The sequence below is a fragment of the Micropterus dolomieu genome, linkage group LG22, assembly GCF_021292245.1.
Source record: "Micropterus dolomieu isolate WLL.071019.BEF.003 ecotype Adirondacks linkage group LG22, ASM2129224v1, whole genome shotgun sequence".
Classification (NCBI taxonomy): Eukaryota; Metazoa; Chordata; class Actinopteri; order Centrarchiformes; family Centrarchidae; genus Micropterus; species Micropterus dolomieu.
In genome coordinates, this window is record NC_060171.1 from 13,032,210 (window position 1) to 13,044,978 (window position 12,769).

Below are 12,769 nucleotides of genomic sequence, written 5' to 3' on the forward strand. Positions count from 1 at the left end.
TCCCAGGTCTTTACAATGGAGGTGGTTGGTAAAATGTTATCTAGAACAAATAAATAATCTCAAGTGAATTGATCACTGGGTTCAACACATTTGATTTATGGCCATCTGAGTCTTTACTCTCTATGAATCAACTTCATTTATGTTGTATAATTTGTGGGAATGGATACATGTTTGGGTAATCTCAGTCTTAACTATTATTACAGCAAAATAAAATAAACATTTAATTTTGCATCTCAGTGATTTACATTTTCTCTGCTCTTCACAAACAACCACAGTAGGAAACCCCTGTCCTCTACTTGGACATCTTTACTTTCCACCTGAGACGTGTCCTGTTCATCACAATCCAGTTGAACTTGAAGAAGCGTAAATGTTTATATGCGGTCACTGACACGGCCAGTTCTTCATAGCTGCTAAATGGAGCATCACATCATACCTTAGAAATGATGAGCTTAATGTTCAGGGACACTAGCAGTGAGTAAGGCCTTGGGAATGGGTCTACAGTGAGCTCTGTGTGTGTGTGTTTTTATGACTGTGTGTCATACTAAAAGACATGGCGTGGTGAGCTCAGTTGTTTGTCTGGCAGCAGTAGAGGCATTCTTCAGACAACTGCATGCATGCTGAGGGAAGCTTCTAGACTGGGTGTCCTAGACCACAACGCAAAATCACTATGGGTCAACTCCCATTGGGAACATTCAGCTGTTCAGGCTGGGTGGAGGTGGTGGGGGTCCCGAGTGTGTTGATTGTAGTGAGGCGTAGGTAAAGATCAAGGGTACATTTATTACTGTAGATAATTATTAATACAAACAGCCAATCATATTACACTCTCCAGTTATATACTGCTTGTAATATGACACAATCAGTTAACAGGAGATTGTGTTTGTGTGACTAAAAGCGCTGGAAATGAGACAGGAAATGAGAAATACTCAGAAATGACATTATCGTCAGCACGCTTTTTGATTTTTACATGTTATAAAGGTTAAATGCTAATGTCAGCATGCTAACATGATCACAATATCAATTTTAACATAATGATGTTAGGCTGGTATAATGTTTATTATGTTCATGTTAGCATATTAGCATGCTAATATTTAATAATGAGCCCTAAACACAAAGTACAGATGAGGCTGATATGTGGTGCTAAACCAAAGTATCAGACTAACTAAACTTTTGACGTGATGATAGTGCTAGAAGAAAGACAGTAGACTTCATTGTCTTGGGTTCATGAATATCTGCAAAAAATTTATTGACCAAATGATATTCCATGCCACTAGTGGCATAGAAAATAGACTACATTTTAAAATATCTCTGTGGCTAGATACTGCTAAGGGTCCAGATAGAATATATTGTGTTATATATGTTTGTTGTATTGTCATTTGGATGAATTGATCCTTTAAGAATCTGCAGGGTCAAGTGCCCTTCCTCTGTATTCAACAAGCAGCTGTTGATGAAGTGGTATGAAAGCTACTAGTATATCTGCCAGATGTATGCTACAGAAATTACTTGGCAGAACTTATGGGGACCAAAAAGCAATAGAAGGTCAAAAATAGCAGCAAATCAAAAGCTGTAAAAATAGCAGGCAGTAATCTGCTTTATTTTGTTCTTCTGTACTTAAAAGGTATGAGATCCAGGAAGACAAGACTGCTTCATAAAATGTATATTTATGAATTAATATACTTAGAAATCTCATTCTAATACTGATGGTCCTGCTCACATTCAATTTAACACACGGACAGACACACACACACACCTGCTTGTGTCACTCAATCATGCCTCAAGGTTAAAAAGCTTATCAAATTGTCATCTTTCTATTGGCCCTGCTGAAGTGACATTTTCCTCTTATCTCTCTGCCCACTTGTCCCCACTCTTCTCCTCTCCTCACCACCAGGTCTGTTGGAGGATGAGCGTCTGGCCAGTGCCCATCAGGCTGAAGCCTTTACACGCCAGATTCAGAATCTACAAGGTATCAACATAATGAAACATTCAGCAACTAAGCAATTAACCATGTGGCCAATCAACAACGGAACCAGGAAGAATAATTAGATATCCAAATCAGATATTGCACATTACAATTCTAGTGTTTGTCAATAGTCAATGCTGATTTTACTCTGTAAGCTGCCTGTGCAGAGCAATTTGATAGCAATGACAACATTGACAGACAGTGCTACATTAAAATATTGTGATGTAATTGACAAGAATAAGTAAAATGCTTTCAAACGTTTGGCTTATTGACTTGGAGGCATTGTCTTTTTTGTTGCACAGTTATTCTTCAAAAAGCCTAAATAAAATATGTGCTCAGTCACGAGGGGTGACACAGTACAACTCATCCAAAAAAATCCCCCCCCCCCACCAAGAACAAAAAGACAAAAGATAGAAAGGAAGAGGGAAAAAAACTATACAGTAAAACGATTATTAAAAATAAATTAATTATATATATATATATATATATTAAATTATATCTAAATAAAACCTTAGATGTAATGAGCCAGTAGAAAATAGAAAAATAAAGCGGGAAGACTTGTTTTTTGGTCAGTTGGGGAAAAAAAACAACAACTAATAATCTGAATCTGACCCTTAAAAAAAGTCTGTTGCCATCAGTTACATCAGCTGCTCTTTCAAACATACCCACACACACAAGCACGAGCACACCACCCACATGCACAAACACATGCAGGCCCACTGCTGCAAAACTCAGGTAAGATCATATTCACACACATACATATACACCCATACTGACACTGTATAGTCTCACCCACACATCCCCATAAAAAAAACGAACATTCTCCTCCTCCTCTCCCCAAAGCCCAGCTGCGTTCTGTGCAGGAAGAGATGGACAGCCTGGAGGAGGAGAAGGAGAGCGAGCTGCTCGAGGCCCAAGAGGAGCTGCGTGCGGCTCAGGAGGAGGTGCTCCTGCTTCAACAGGCGGCAGAGGAGGCCGCGGCAGAGAGGGAGAATGACATAGCCTCACTGCAGGAGGAGCTGTGCCGCCGTCGGGCTGAGCTGCAGCGCCTCAGCGAGGACACCCAGGAGTATGAGCTGGAGATCACCACGCTGAGAGCCGAGATCAGCATGAAGAGCCAGCGCCGGGAGGCCGAGAGGAGAGAGGGTGAGGGGACGAGGTGCATGGAGAGGAAAGACCAGTGTAGAAACAGAGAAAAGAGAAAAACACAAAGAAGATTGGTTTTACTTACAGTACATCAAAGTTAAAATACAATAAGTCTTGGTTTTACACCTCATCTTCACACATTGTGTAAGCAGCCACCTGTGAGAAGGATACACTAAAAACCTAAAAGACCTACTGTCTTTGCTTGTACTATGAATTTTGTCCAACTTGCTACTTGCACAAATAGCCCATGATCAGTCTTTGAGGGTGAACACAAAACAAAGCATGATGTTATTCCATGCTCACATTATGTTAGCATCCCGCAGTCAAGCACATAAATCATTTGTGGGGTTTAATAAATATTACAAATGTGACTGCTGAGTGTTGCAAGGGGAGTGGTGTGTGTGTGTGTGTGTGTGTGTGTGTGTGTGTGTGTGTGTGCATTAAGGATACCAGGGACATGAAGTCATGAGGGGGAGGCACACTCACTTCTAACACATGATGTCATTGCTCGGTTCTGCAGCTGAGCCTGTGGTGGGACTGAGGGAGGGGAGTTCACATTATTTCATTGTTATGCTCTTCATGAAAACCTCACCCAAAATGTTTTTCATACACGAGGAACTCACAGTTAGCATTAATTTTAAAGGAATAGTTTGACAGTTTAGGTGTCCTGCTTTCTTGCTGACACATTGTGGTTTGACGCAGATTATTTCTTTGGCTAGGACTAGGACTTCCTGGAGTCTGGTTGCCTGGCAACTGGCCCCGGTCAAGAAATAGCCCAGCACATAACCTGTGTAAAATGGCAAATAAACATTTTACACTTTTGTATGGAATAGACAAATGAGATATCATGTTTTAATTAGTGAGCATTAGTGAGGTAGCTAGTAGGTGGATTTTATTACCGTCGGACAGAGCCAGACTAGCGGTTTCACCCAGTTTCCAGTCTTTATGCTAAGCTAAGCTAACCTGGTGCTGGCTATAGCTTTATATTTAACAGGCAGGTATGAGAGTGGTATCATCAAAGTTTCTGCAACAAAGCAAAATGTCAAACTTTTCCTTTAATATATTCTACACATGTTGTAATGATGTTAAGATTAAAGCTCTACTGACCTGCATCTTACTGTAATATCTTCATCTCTGACCTTCCTTGTTCTGGCAGGTGATGTGGACCTGCTGAAGGAGGAGTGCCGTATGCTGAAGGAGGAGTGTCAGACCCTGAAGGAAGACAACAGACGACTTTCTGAGAGGCTGCAGCTGCTGCAGAGACAGAGGACATGGTGAGAGGTCAATGACTGCTCACTCATCAGCTGTGCTTGCTGGATCAGCTGGAGGGGATACCCTCTGGAATACTACCCTTCCTCACAACCATTCACATCATGTCCCATTTAGATTTGCCAAGTGTTTAATCAATGACGTAAAACTGTAATAGTATAACAACAAGGGATTACACATAAGTGCTGAAACCATTAGTTTGTTAATTGATTAGTAGATTGAAAATTAATAGACAATAATTGTGAGATTGAAAGTTCATTTACGACCTTGAAAACGGTCACTCCACAAGATCTATATAATAAAATTATATAGCATCACACGATCCTGTGATGTATTGAAAGCAAAATCCAATTTTTTTACAGCACTTCACAAAACAGAAGTTGCCCAGTGCTTTACAGGAAGAACAAAAGGGAGATAGAAGAGATGGAGAAGACAATATATACAACAGGGAGAAATAACCCACACACTAATAGTTATAAAATCAAGAAGGTAACAAATTAATTTGAAGACGTGCACTGATTTAGCTTCTCTGAGACAGTTGGCTTTTTCAGAGTTGAGAAGTAACAACAATAAAGGTATGATGAACCACAACAGATAATAAATGGACCATGTAGTGGGATTGTTTTTCAACAACAACAATAAAAAAATGATTATTCAAATTGAATTTATCAAGCAGAAACCAAAACATTCTCTAGTTCCAGCTTCTAAAATGTGATTTGCATCTTTTTCAAATTTAATAATAGCAAAAAATCTGTTTTAGTTTTGGACTGTTGGTCAGACAAAACAAGCATGAGAAACTGCGATAGGGCCTTTTTCATTGTTTTCTGACATTTAATAGACCAAAGAATTAACCGATAATAAAAATAAATAATTTTGATTAGTCTCAGTTGCAGCCCTATTACAAGGCTGGATGGATACATACTGTATAGTGGCCTGTCTGTAACAGAAACACGAAGAATGTAAGCTGCCTGTTCCAATTAGCACACTTTGTGTATGCCATAAGAAAAAAGCTAACTAGCTCTCTGATTGTCACATATAAGAGCATAGCAACCATGTCTAGCCTTTGATCATGGAAACTATTAGCCCATTTGGATTTTTGAGTATTCAGATATTTCATCTGAAACTGAAACTATGTTGTATTCTTCACTGTTACTCTTTTCATCTAGCTCCAGTGTCTACCTGTCACTGAAGGAGGAAGAAGCAGGGGAGGGCACAGAGGGGAAAGATATGGAGACTGGCCCAGATGAGGTCATGACAGAGAGTTACATGACCATGGCCCAGTCTGGGAACTGTCGCCTGGTGGACGCCTCCATCCAGAAGAATATTTCATTTGATGGGAAGCCCATGACACCAACCAGCTGGAACGGAGGCATCGGGGAGGTCTTCTCCCTGAGAGACCAGCTCAAACAGGCAGAAGAGAAGGCCTCGCAGGTTCAGAGAGAGGTATGAGACCTTAGTGTCTAAGCAATGCCTTAGGAGAACTATGAATAACACATAAACATTTGAACAAATCCACAATATATGTATGTGCATTTCAATAAGGGCAATCTGTCAGTCCACTACTGTAGGGAAAAGACTGAGAATTTGACCTCTGTGTCCTCCAGTGTGACGGTCTGAAGATGGAGCTGCAGGAGCTGCAGGTACTGTATGACAGCAGTCAGAGGGAGAGAGCAGAGCTGGAGGAGGAGCTGCTACGCTGCAAGGCAGAGCTGGAGAAGCTGTCAGGGGAGGCTCAGGTGAGGGACAGACATGAATAACACAGTATAGTAGTATATAGCTGGTATCAGATGTCTGAATGAGAATCTTTAGGACTTTTAAGTTGTGTGGTTAGTTTTGCATTATTGACTGGAGATTCCTAGCGTCTGCAGAGCAGGTTGTGTTTTTTCACAAATCACTAATAATGTATGTGAACTTACTTTATTCTAAAAGTAGTTCTAAGAATTTCCAGCCATGATTTCTACATGATTATAGAAATATAACGCTTTTTCTTTGCACCCACACTGCCTGCTAACTAACACATAACACACATCACATCACACCTACTGTATCCTGTGTCTGTGGAGCCCACTTTTTATGTCTCATATTGTAGCAATATGTGTTTTGATATGAACTGACCTGGCCTGTCAGCCCATATCAGTATTTATTGTGTGGTTTGGGTTGGGGAAACTATCCACCTGCTTTGTCTGTGTTCTAACTTATCTGTGACAGCAATGCTTTAATATTGTTGTTGGACAAAAACACAAAATCTGCACCAAAAAGGCATTCAGGCATCAAGCAAAGAATGCCTGTTTCATCACTGAAACCTATGCAGGAGTCAGATGTGTTAAAAATAGAAAAAGTAATTAAAGGACCTTTTTATTGTTTTTTTCCTACCTTCTCTTCATTTTATTAAGGTAAAGTATGAAAGTCAATTTGCATTGAAATGAAATGTATATTTACTAGATAATTAAAACAATTGTACTTTAGTCACAGTTACTCTACTTTTGCAAAAAATAGTTTGAAAGCATGGATAGTTAATTAAATTTTCATACAGTTTTAAACTGAATAGATTCCAATGACTACCTATAAGGAAAGGAATTATGCATCCAAACATGGTAATACGGTCCATCTGGTCACACCTAGACTTAACCACTGATGCAACTGAAGTTAAAGATCAAAGTTAGTCAGTTGTAAGGGCATTTTAGAAATGGATATGGTTCCAAAACATGTAAATAGGAAGGTGTCAGAAATATTTAGCTTGTTTAAGCATCAATTACAATAAATATATGTATATGTGGAAAGACTCCACAGGATTATTGTTTACAATTGTGAAATGTTTTTTTGTGAAACTATTTTAGAACTGAAAAAAAGCATGCTAGAAAACATATAGAAGCACAATATATAATTTATGTTGATTCTGTCACTTTGTATTCCATGTAAATAGATGTGACATATAGTACTATGGGAGAGATATTTCTTAAATCCATTTGTACTAGTAATACGGTCCTTTATGTTTTATGCAATTAGAAACAAGCAGGACAAAAACTCTGTGTTTTGTCTACAACAGCCATGATGAGGTGTCTCTACATTTTGTCAAACTGTCTACCCGTGCCTGTCTCTGATGCTGTCCTTGTTCTCTGAATGTCCATGACCTCTCAGCCTGTATGACAACAAATTTAACAAAACACAAAAACAAAAGAACTATAAAATGAGGATAGAGAGACAAAAATACCACCATAGTGTATGCTTGTCTCAACGTTCATGCTGTATGTCTTTCTTTTTTTTTGTCACCATAACATCACACGCAGCCAATAAATGCCACACAGGACTGCTCACACATACTCACATTGAGTTGATGTGCATGTCACCATAAAGTTATGCATTGTTTGTTTAACGGGAAATGTAAATCACTCCATCACAACCCTCCCCTTTTTATATCACAGCCATAGACCATGTCTCACTTTTAATTTAGTGATTTGTAGTGGTGGTACACATGTGCTGTTGTCACACCATTTTTATCTGTGTATTTATTATTTGGATTCCTCAATCCATTCATTCATTCATTCATTCCCTTCATCCCCATGGTGTTTGTGTTTGTTTTTATTCCCTCCTCAGAGATTCATCCATCCATCTGAGCACCCTGTTCTCTCCATCCCCTTCATAGGAATGATTGTAATAGTGGCTGTGATCTGGTGCTGGTTGTCGGAGCTGGCGTCCCAGAGGGCAAGGTATGGGAGGAGCTTATCTCTTTGTGATGCGTAATTCTACCTACAATTCTTATACACAGATTAAAGAGTTTGTTCACCACAAAAACATAAAAATTAAATCATAGTTTCTCACATTAGGTATCTAGCTATGCAGATAGATTTGGTTATATTTGCTCAGGTTTTGATTTATCCGTTTGTAAGAATTCTGTCTTATCCTGATACAATAGGTGAGACTTTTGTATCTGTTTACTCTGGATAATTCACAGAAACTGTTGACACATACTGTCAGCAGTTTCATAGGGAACATGCTGTCAAATGAAAGTAGTTCAAAGAAAACTGTATATTCTCCAGATTATCCAGAGTAATCAGGTCACGGTTTCTGAAAATCCATGTTGCTGGATTATTATTTTTTTATTCACCTGTGTTGTGGTTGGTTGGAGGCACAAAACCTGGGCATGGCATCTGCATGGCTCAATACCGCAAGAGGTAAGTGAGAAAATATGTTTTTGTATTAGTTGGGTGAACTGACCCTCCAATAGAAATAATTGCTCAAAATTAATTTAGAGTGGTGGAATGGGAGGGTCTAAACTGAAGGAATGCCAAATTTGAAGGAAGGTAGATAATGATATTAAGGATTTATAGTAGGTGGACGTGGGGTGGGTGGGCAGTTTGGCAAATTATAACAAAAATTTCCTTGAATGGCACTGAACAAGTCATTTACAGAAATAGTTCAACATTTTGGGGAATATGCTTATTTACTTTCTTGCCAAAAGTAAGATGAGGATACTGATACCACTATCATGTCTGTGTGTAAGATGTAAAGCTGCAGCCAGGAGACGGTTATCTTATCTTAGCATAAAGATTGGAAACAAGGGGATACAGCTATCATGGCTCTGTCCAAAACTCAAAAATACTCCTACCAGCAACTCTGAAGCTCAGTAATTAACACATTGTGTCGTGTTTGTTTAATCTGTGCACAAAAAAAGAAATGAACAATTGAAACAACAATCAGTGGTCTTTGGTGGAGTTAATAACTGTAACTAGCTACTAGTTGGCCAAGTGCTAACTTCTCAGAAGCTTCGTCGTCACCACATCCAGCAGAGACAGCATTTAAGTACTGGGCAGACAGATAAGCTGTTGCTTCATCAAGAAATAGTAAAAGCATGTAACTACCCTAAAACCACAAATTGTTGTTTTCATATTATGTGTGTACAGATTAAACAAACAAGATAAAATATGTTATTTAAGGTATTTTTGAATTTTAAACAGAGCGAGGCTTGCTGCTTGCCCTTGCTTCAGTTTTTACGCTAAGCTAAGCACATAGCCTCCTGGCTCCAGCTATATACTTAATGTACAGACGCAAGGTTGATAGCGTCTCATCTCACTCTCTGAAAGAAAGCGAATAAGTATATTTCCTAAAATGTCAAGCTATTCCTTTAAATGCCCAAAACGGTTTATCTTTGACTAATGGATAGCCGCTACTGACTCTTAACACTACTCTTTTCCTGTCTTCCCTTAGGGGAGTGAGGTAGGTTGGAACTCCATTTTGACTATCACTGCAGCCACAGCAGTGCTACTAATGATGACTAGCTTGTTGAGAGCTCTCGTCCGATGTTGATTGGATGGGCAACAACTGCACAGGGACAGACGTCTGCTTCAGACCAGCCCTCGTTCTCTCCTGCCATGTCTATAGACTGTACTGGAATTAAATGTGATAGAGCTGACAACTGCGTAGTAGAAAATGTATGGAAACTAGTGTCTCCAATGAAAAGGTACTACATGCACACACACTCTGAGAATGATGCGCTCAGAGTCATTTGAGATTGAAGACGGCTGTGATGATGAGTTGACCTGCAGAGAGCCCACATGAAGATGTGATCTCGCTCCAATAAATGTATGCTAGTGCTGTGTCATTCCTCCTCTGTGTCTGTAAATATTATTTTTCTCTTCTTTACCTAACAATGTGATAAAATGAAGGATTTGAGTATTAATGTGCACCAAATGGTTTTCAATTTATTTAAACATTATTTATTTATTTGTTTGTTTAAATATTGTTCATCGTTGTTTATGATAATAATGACGAACAAGGAGTCTGCACTGAAATCACTGAAATGCAGGCTACATGTGTGCATTTACATGCCCTTTAAATAATACCAGGAAGAGCAGTTTGAATTTTTTTTGTTATTGAGTTGTTGTTAATGAGTTGACCATTAATTACTACTCACATATCCCCAAATACTAAATGCAATAAATGCTATGTACTGCAAAATTGCATTAAATGTTACGAAATAGTCAACATAGCGTTACAAACTATCATGATACTGCCACCCAACAAAAATCTGATTTCTTTCCATTGTAAACACCAAAGCCATGGTATTATAAGGAGAACAGGTTTGGATAACGAACACCTGCCATTCTAAGTTCAGCGTTAAAGGCTAATGTTTAACCTGACATCACCCCTCATGGGTGGAGCCAGCTCTTCTTCAGTGTTTTCCAGTTATGTGCTTTGCTCCAGGCTGTCACTCTGTCTTCATGGCTCTTTCTTATGTTTGCCTCTGAAATCAGACAGTTCCCATCTTCCCCTTTAATTATTGGTTAACCAAGATGCCACAAAATCAGTGCAGCATTTCTGATTCATCTTTCTGAAATCTTACAGCTGTTGCTGCATTGTTACACCTACAACTGGTTTGCTGTAGTTAATATATATATATATATATATATAGTAAATATATCTCAGCAACTTAATTTCTTCATCAATTTTGACTTGTGGAGTGGAGAAACCTTTTCCCTCTCCAGCAGGATTTAAATGGCTTGGTTTTTCCAAGTGTACTGTTAATTTAGATTCTTGTTGATCGCAGGTTGTTGTGAGAATGTTGACCGTCAGCATTCCCTTGTTTACTGACAACAAAAACTGCAGATCTGATTAACACCGGTTGACATCTGGTCACACCTAGACTAAACCACTGATGCAGCTGAAGTTAAAGATCAAAGTTAGTCAGTTGTAAGGGCATTTTAGAAATGGATATGGTTCCAAAACATGTAAATAGGAAGGTGTCAGAAATATTTAGCTTGTTTAAGCATCAATTACAATAAATATATGTATATGTGGAAAGACTCCACAGGATTATTGTTTACAATTGTGAAATGTTTTTTTGTGAAACTATTTTAGAACTGAAAAAAAGCATGCTAGAAAACATATAGAAGCACAATATATAATTTATGTTGATTCTGTCACTTTGTATTCCATGTAAATAGATGTGACATATAGTACTATGGGAGAGATATTTCTTAAATCCATTTGTACTAGCTTTCTAGAAAGTTTATTCTATTTTGAAAGAACATCGTATATTTGATAGCCAAATTATATACTGTGTAAATGTTTATTTATGGTGATGGTATTCGGAACAACTGCTAGCAACGCTCATCATTTTCACTTCCTCTTTGTTCAAAGGTGGTGTAGTCATTGCATGCATTTAGATTGCGTTTGACCTTAGTTGCCAGAAATAACAATGTGACACCTGGTTTTTCCAGTTTGTTAGATTTGAGAAATGTATTGAAATCTTTTCTGAAACATTTGTCTTTAGAAAAACAGAACCTTGATAATGCAGGAACAATGTTATTTCTGCATATGAACACTATACTAAGGAAATAATGTGCCACTGGACTGCAAATGTTGTCACTGTCTATTTAAAAAATTGTTTCAAATTAAATTCCCTTTGACTGCAATGGTACAAATGAATGTTGTCTGATTCAGAACATAATTTTTCATTATTTCTGAGTTTACTTCATGAATATTAACTTTATCATAGTTTCACAAGCTTCTATCTTGCACAGTGTTTCTCAGCTTGTTGCTTTACATATTGATAGAATTGTTGTTTTCAATATAGTCGTGGCTATTTTGTTACCTGGAGGTCTATTTTGTACTGTAAATGACTTTAGAAAATAAATATACACACCCCACATGATGTCTTAGACCTTTCTTTTCTTGGGAGGTGGCCTCACGGTCAAGGCCTCAGGGTTTAAGGTATTGTGCAGTTCCATTCATGAACTCACGAGCAGTCAACCTGAGTGAAAACCATCTCTCTGCTGGCATCACATTACAGGGGTTGAATGGATATTAATAAACTTCACTCCAGAGACATGACATAAGCTCACAGACACGGATTCTTTACAGATGACAGGAACTGGTGTGTCAACGTTGTTGTTGATGAGGGCCTCTACACTCATTACTCTGTTGCCACAACTTATGATTTGCTGAGTTTAAGTGTGTCTAATTATCTAAAAGTAGCCTGGATGTGCAGATCAAGTCATGGGAAACATTTGTCGTAAACCATCACTGGACAACCGTCTGTCACTTGAGTTTTAAGTTAAAATACCTTTCCGAGTCTAAACATATTAGCAATAAATTCTGAAGCAGGTTTCTGTCTTATTCTGCTAAAGAAATAAAAAGTGTCCTAACTGTCAAAATGTCAGATCCAAATCACCAGTGAAACATAATCAACCTTGTCCTTGGGCATATCTGTCCAGCAAATTCACCCCAAATCCCTTCTTAAATATTTAATATATTCACCTGAGAGACTAACAGGGAAAAAGCTAATTAAAAATGGTGGAAAGCTGACTGTGAGAGCAGCCATGGGCAGTCTCTGGAGATATAATGTCAGGTGAACAGTATCCAGGTCAACAGATGTAGCTCTGTGATTTGGGTTTTGGT

The 12,769-nt window shown here is 38.5% G+C and overlaps 1 protein-coding gene and 1 long non-coding RNA gene across 6 annotated transcripts in view; one reads left to right on the top strand and one right to left on the bottom strand.

The window, feature by feature from the left end:
• LOC123961250 (coiled-coil domain-containing protein 136-like) overlaps positions 1–12,018 on the top strand; it is a 23,140-nt gene extending 11,122 nt beyond the window's left edge. For all 5 annotated transcript variants that reach the window (XM_046036473.1, XM_046036472.1, XM_046036469.1 and 2 more), the window contains 7 exons: positions 1,886–1,960; positions 2,801–3,103; positions 4,260–4,377; positions 5,539–5,815; positions 5,977–6,108; positions 7,967–8,079; positions 9,578–12,018. In XM_046036473.1, the coding sequence (XP_045892429.1) occupies positions 1,886–1,960; positions 2,801–3,103; positions 4,260–4,377; positions 5,539–5,815; positions 5,977–6,108; positions 7,967–8,079; positions 9,578–9,590 (1,031 nt within the window). In that variant the 3' untranslated portion in view covers positions 9,591–12,018. The remainder of the gene's footprint in view (positions 1–1,885; positions 1,961–2,800; positions 3,104–4,259; positions 4,378–5,538; positions 5,816–5,976; positions 6,109–7,966; positions 8,080–9,577) is intronic.
• LOC123961251 lies at positions 2,565–4,371 on the bottom strand. Its single transcript, XR_006822692.1, has 3 exons — positions 4,211–4,371; positions 3,590–3,640; positions 2,565–3,048 (listed from the first exon to the last, which is right to left on the bottom strand). It is a non-coding gene; the product is annotated as an uncharacterized LOC123961251 (long non-coding RNA).
• Positions 12,019–12,769: the final 751 nt, after the last annotated feature.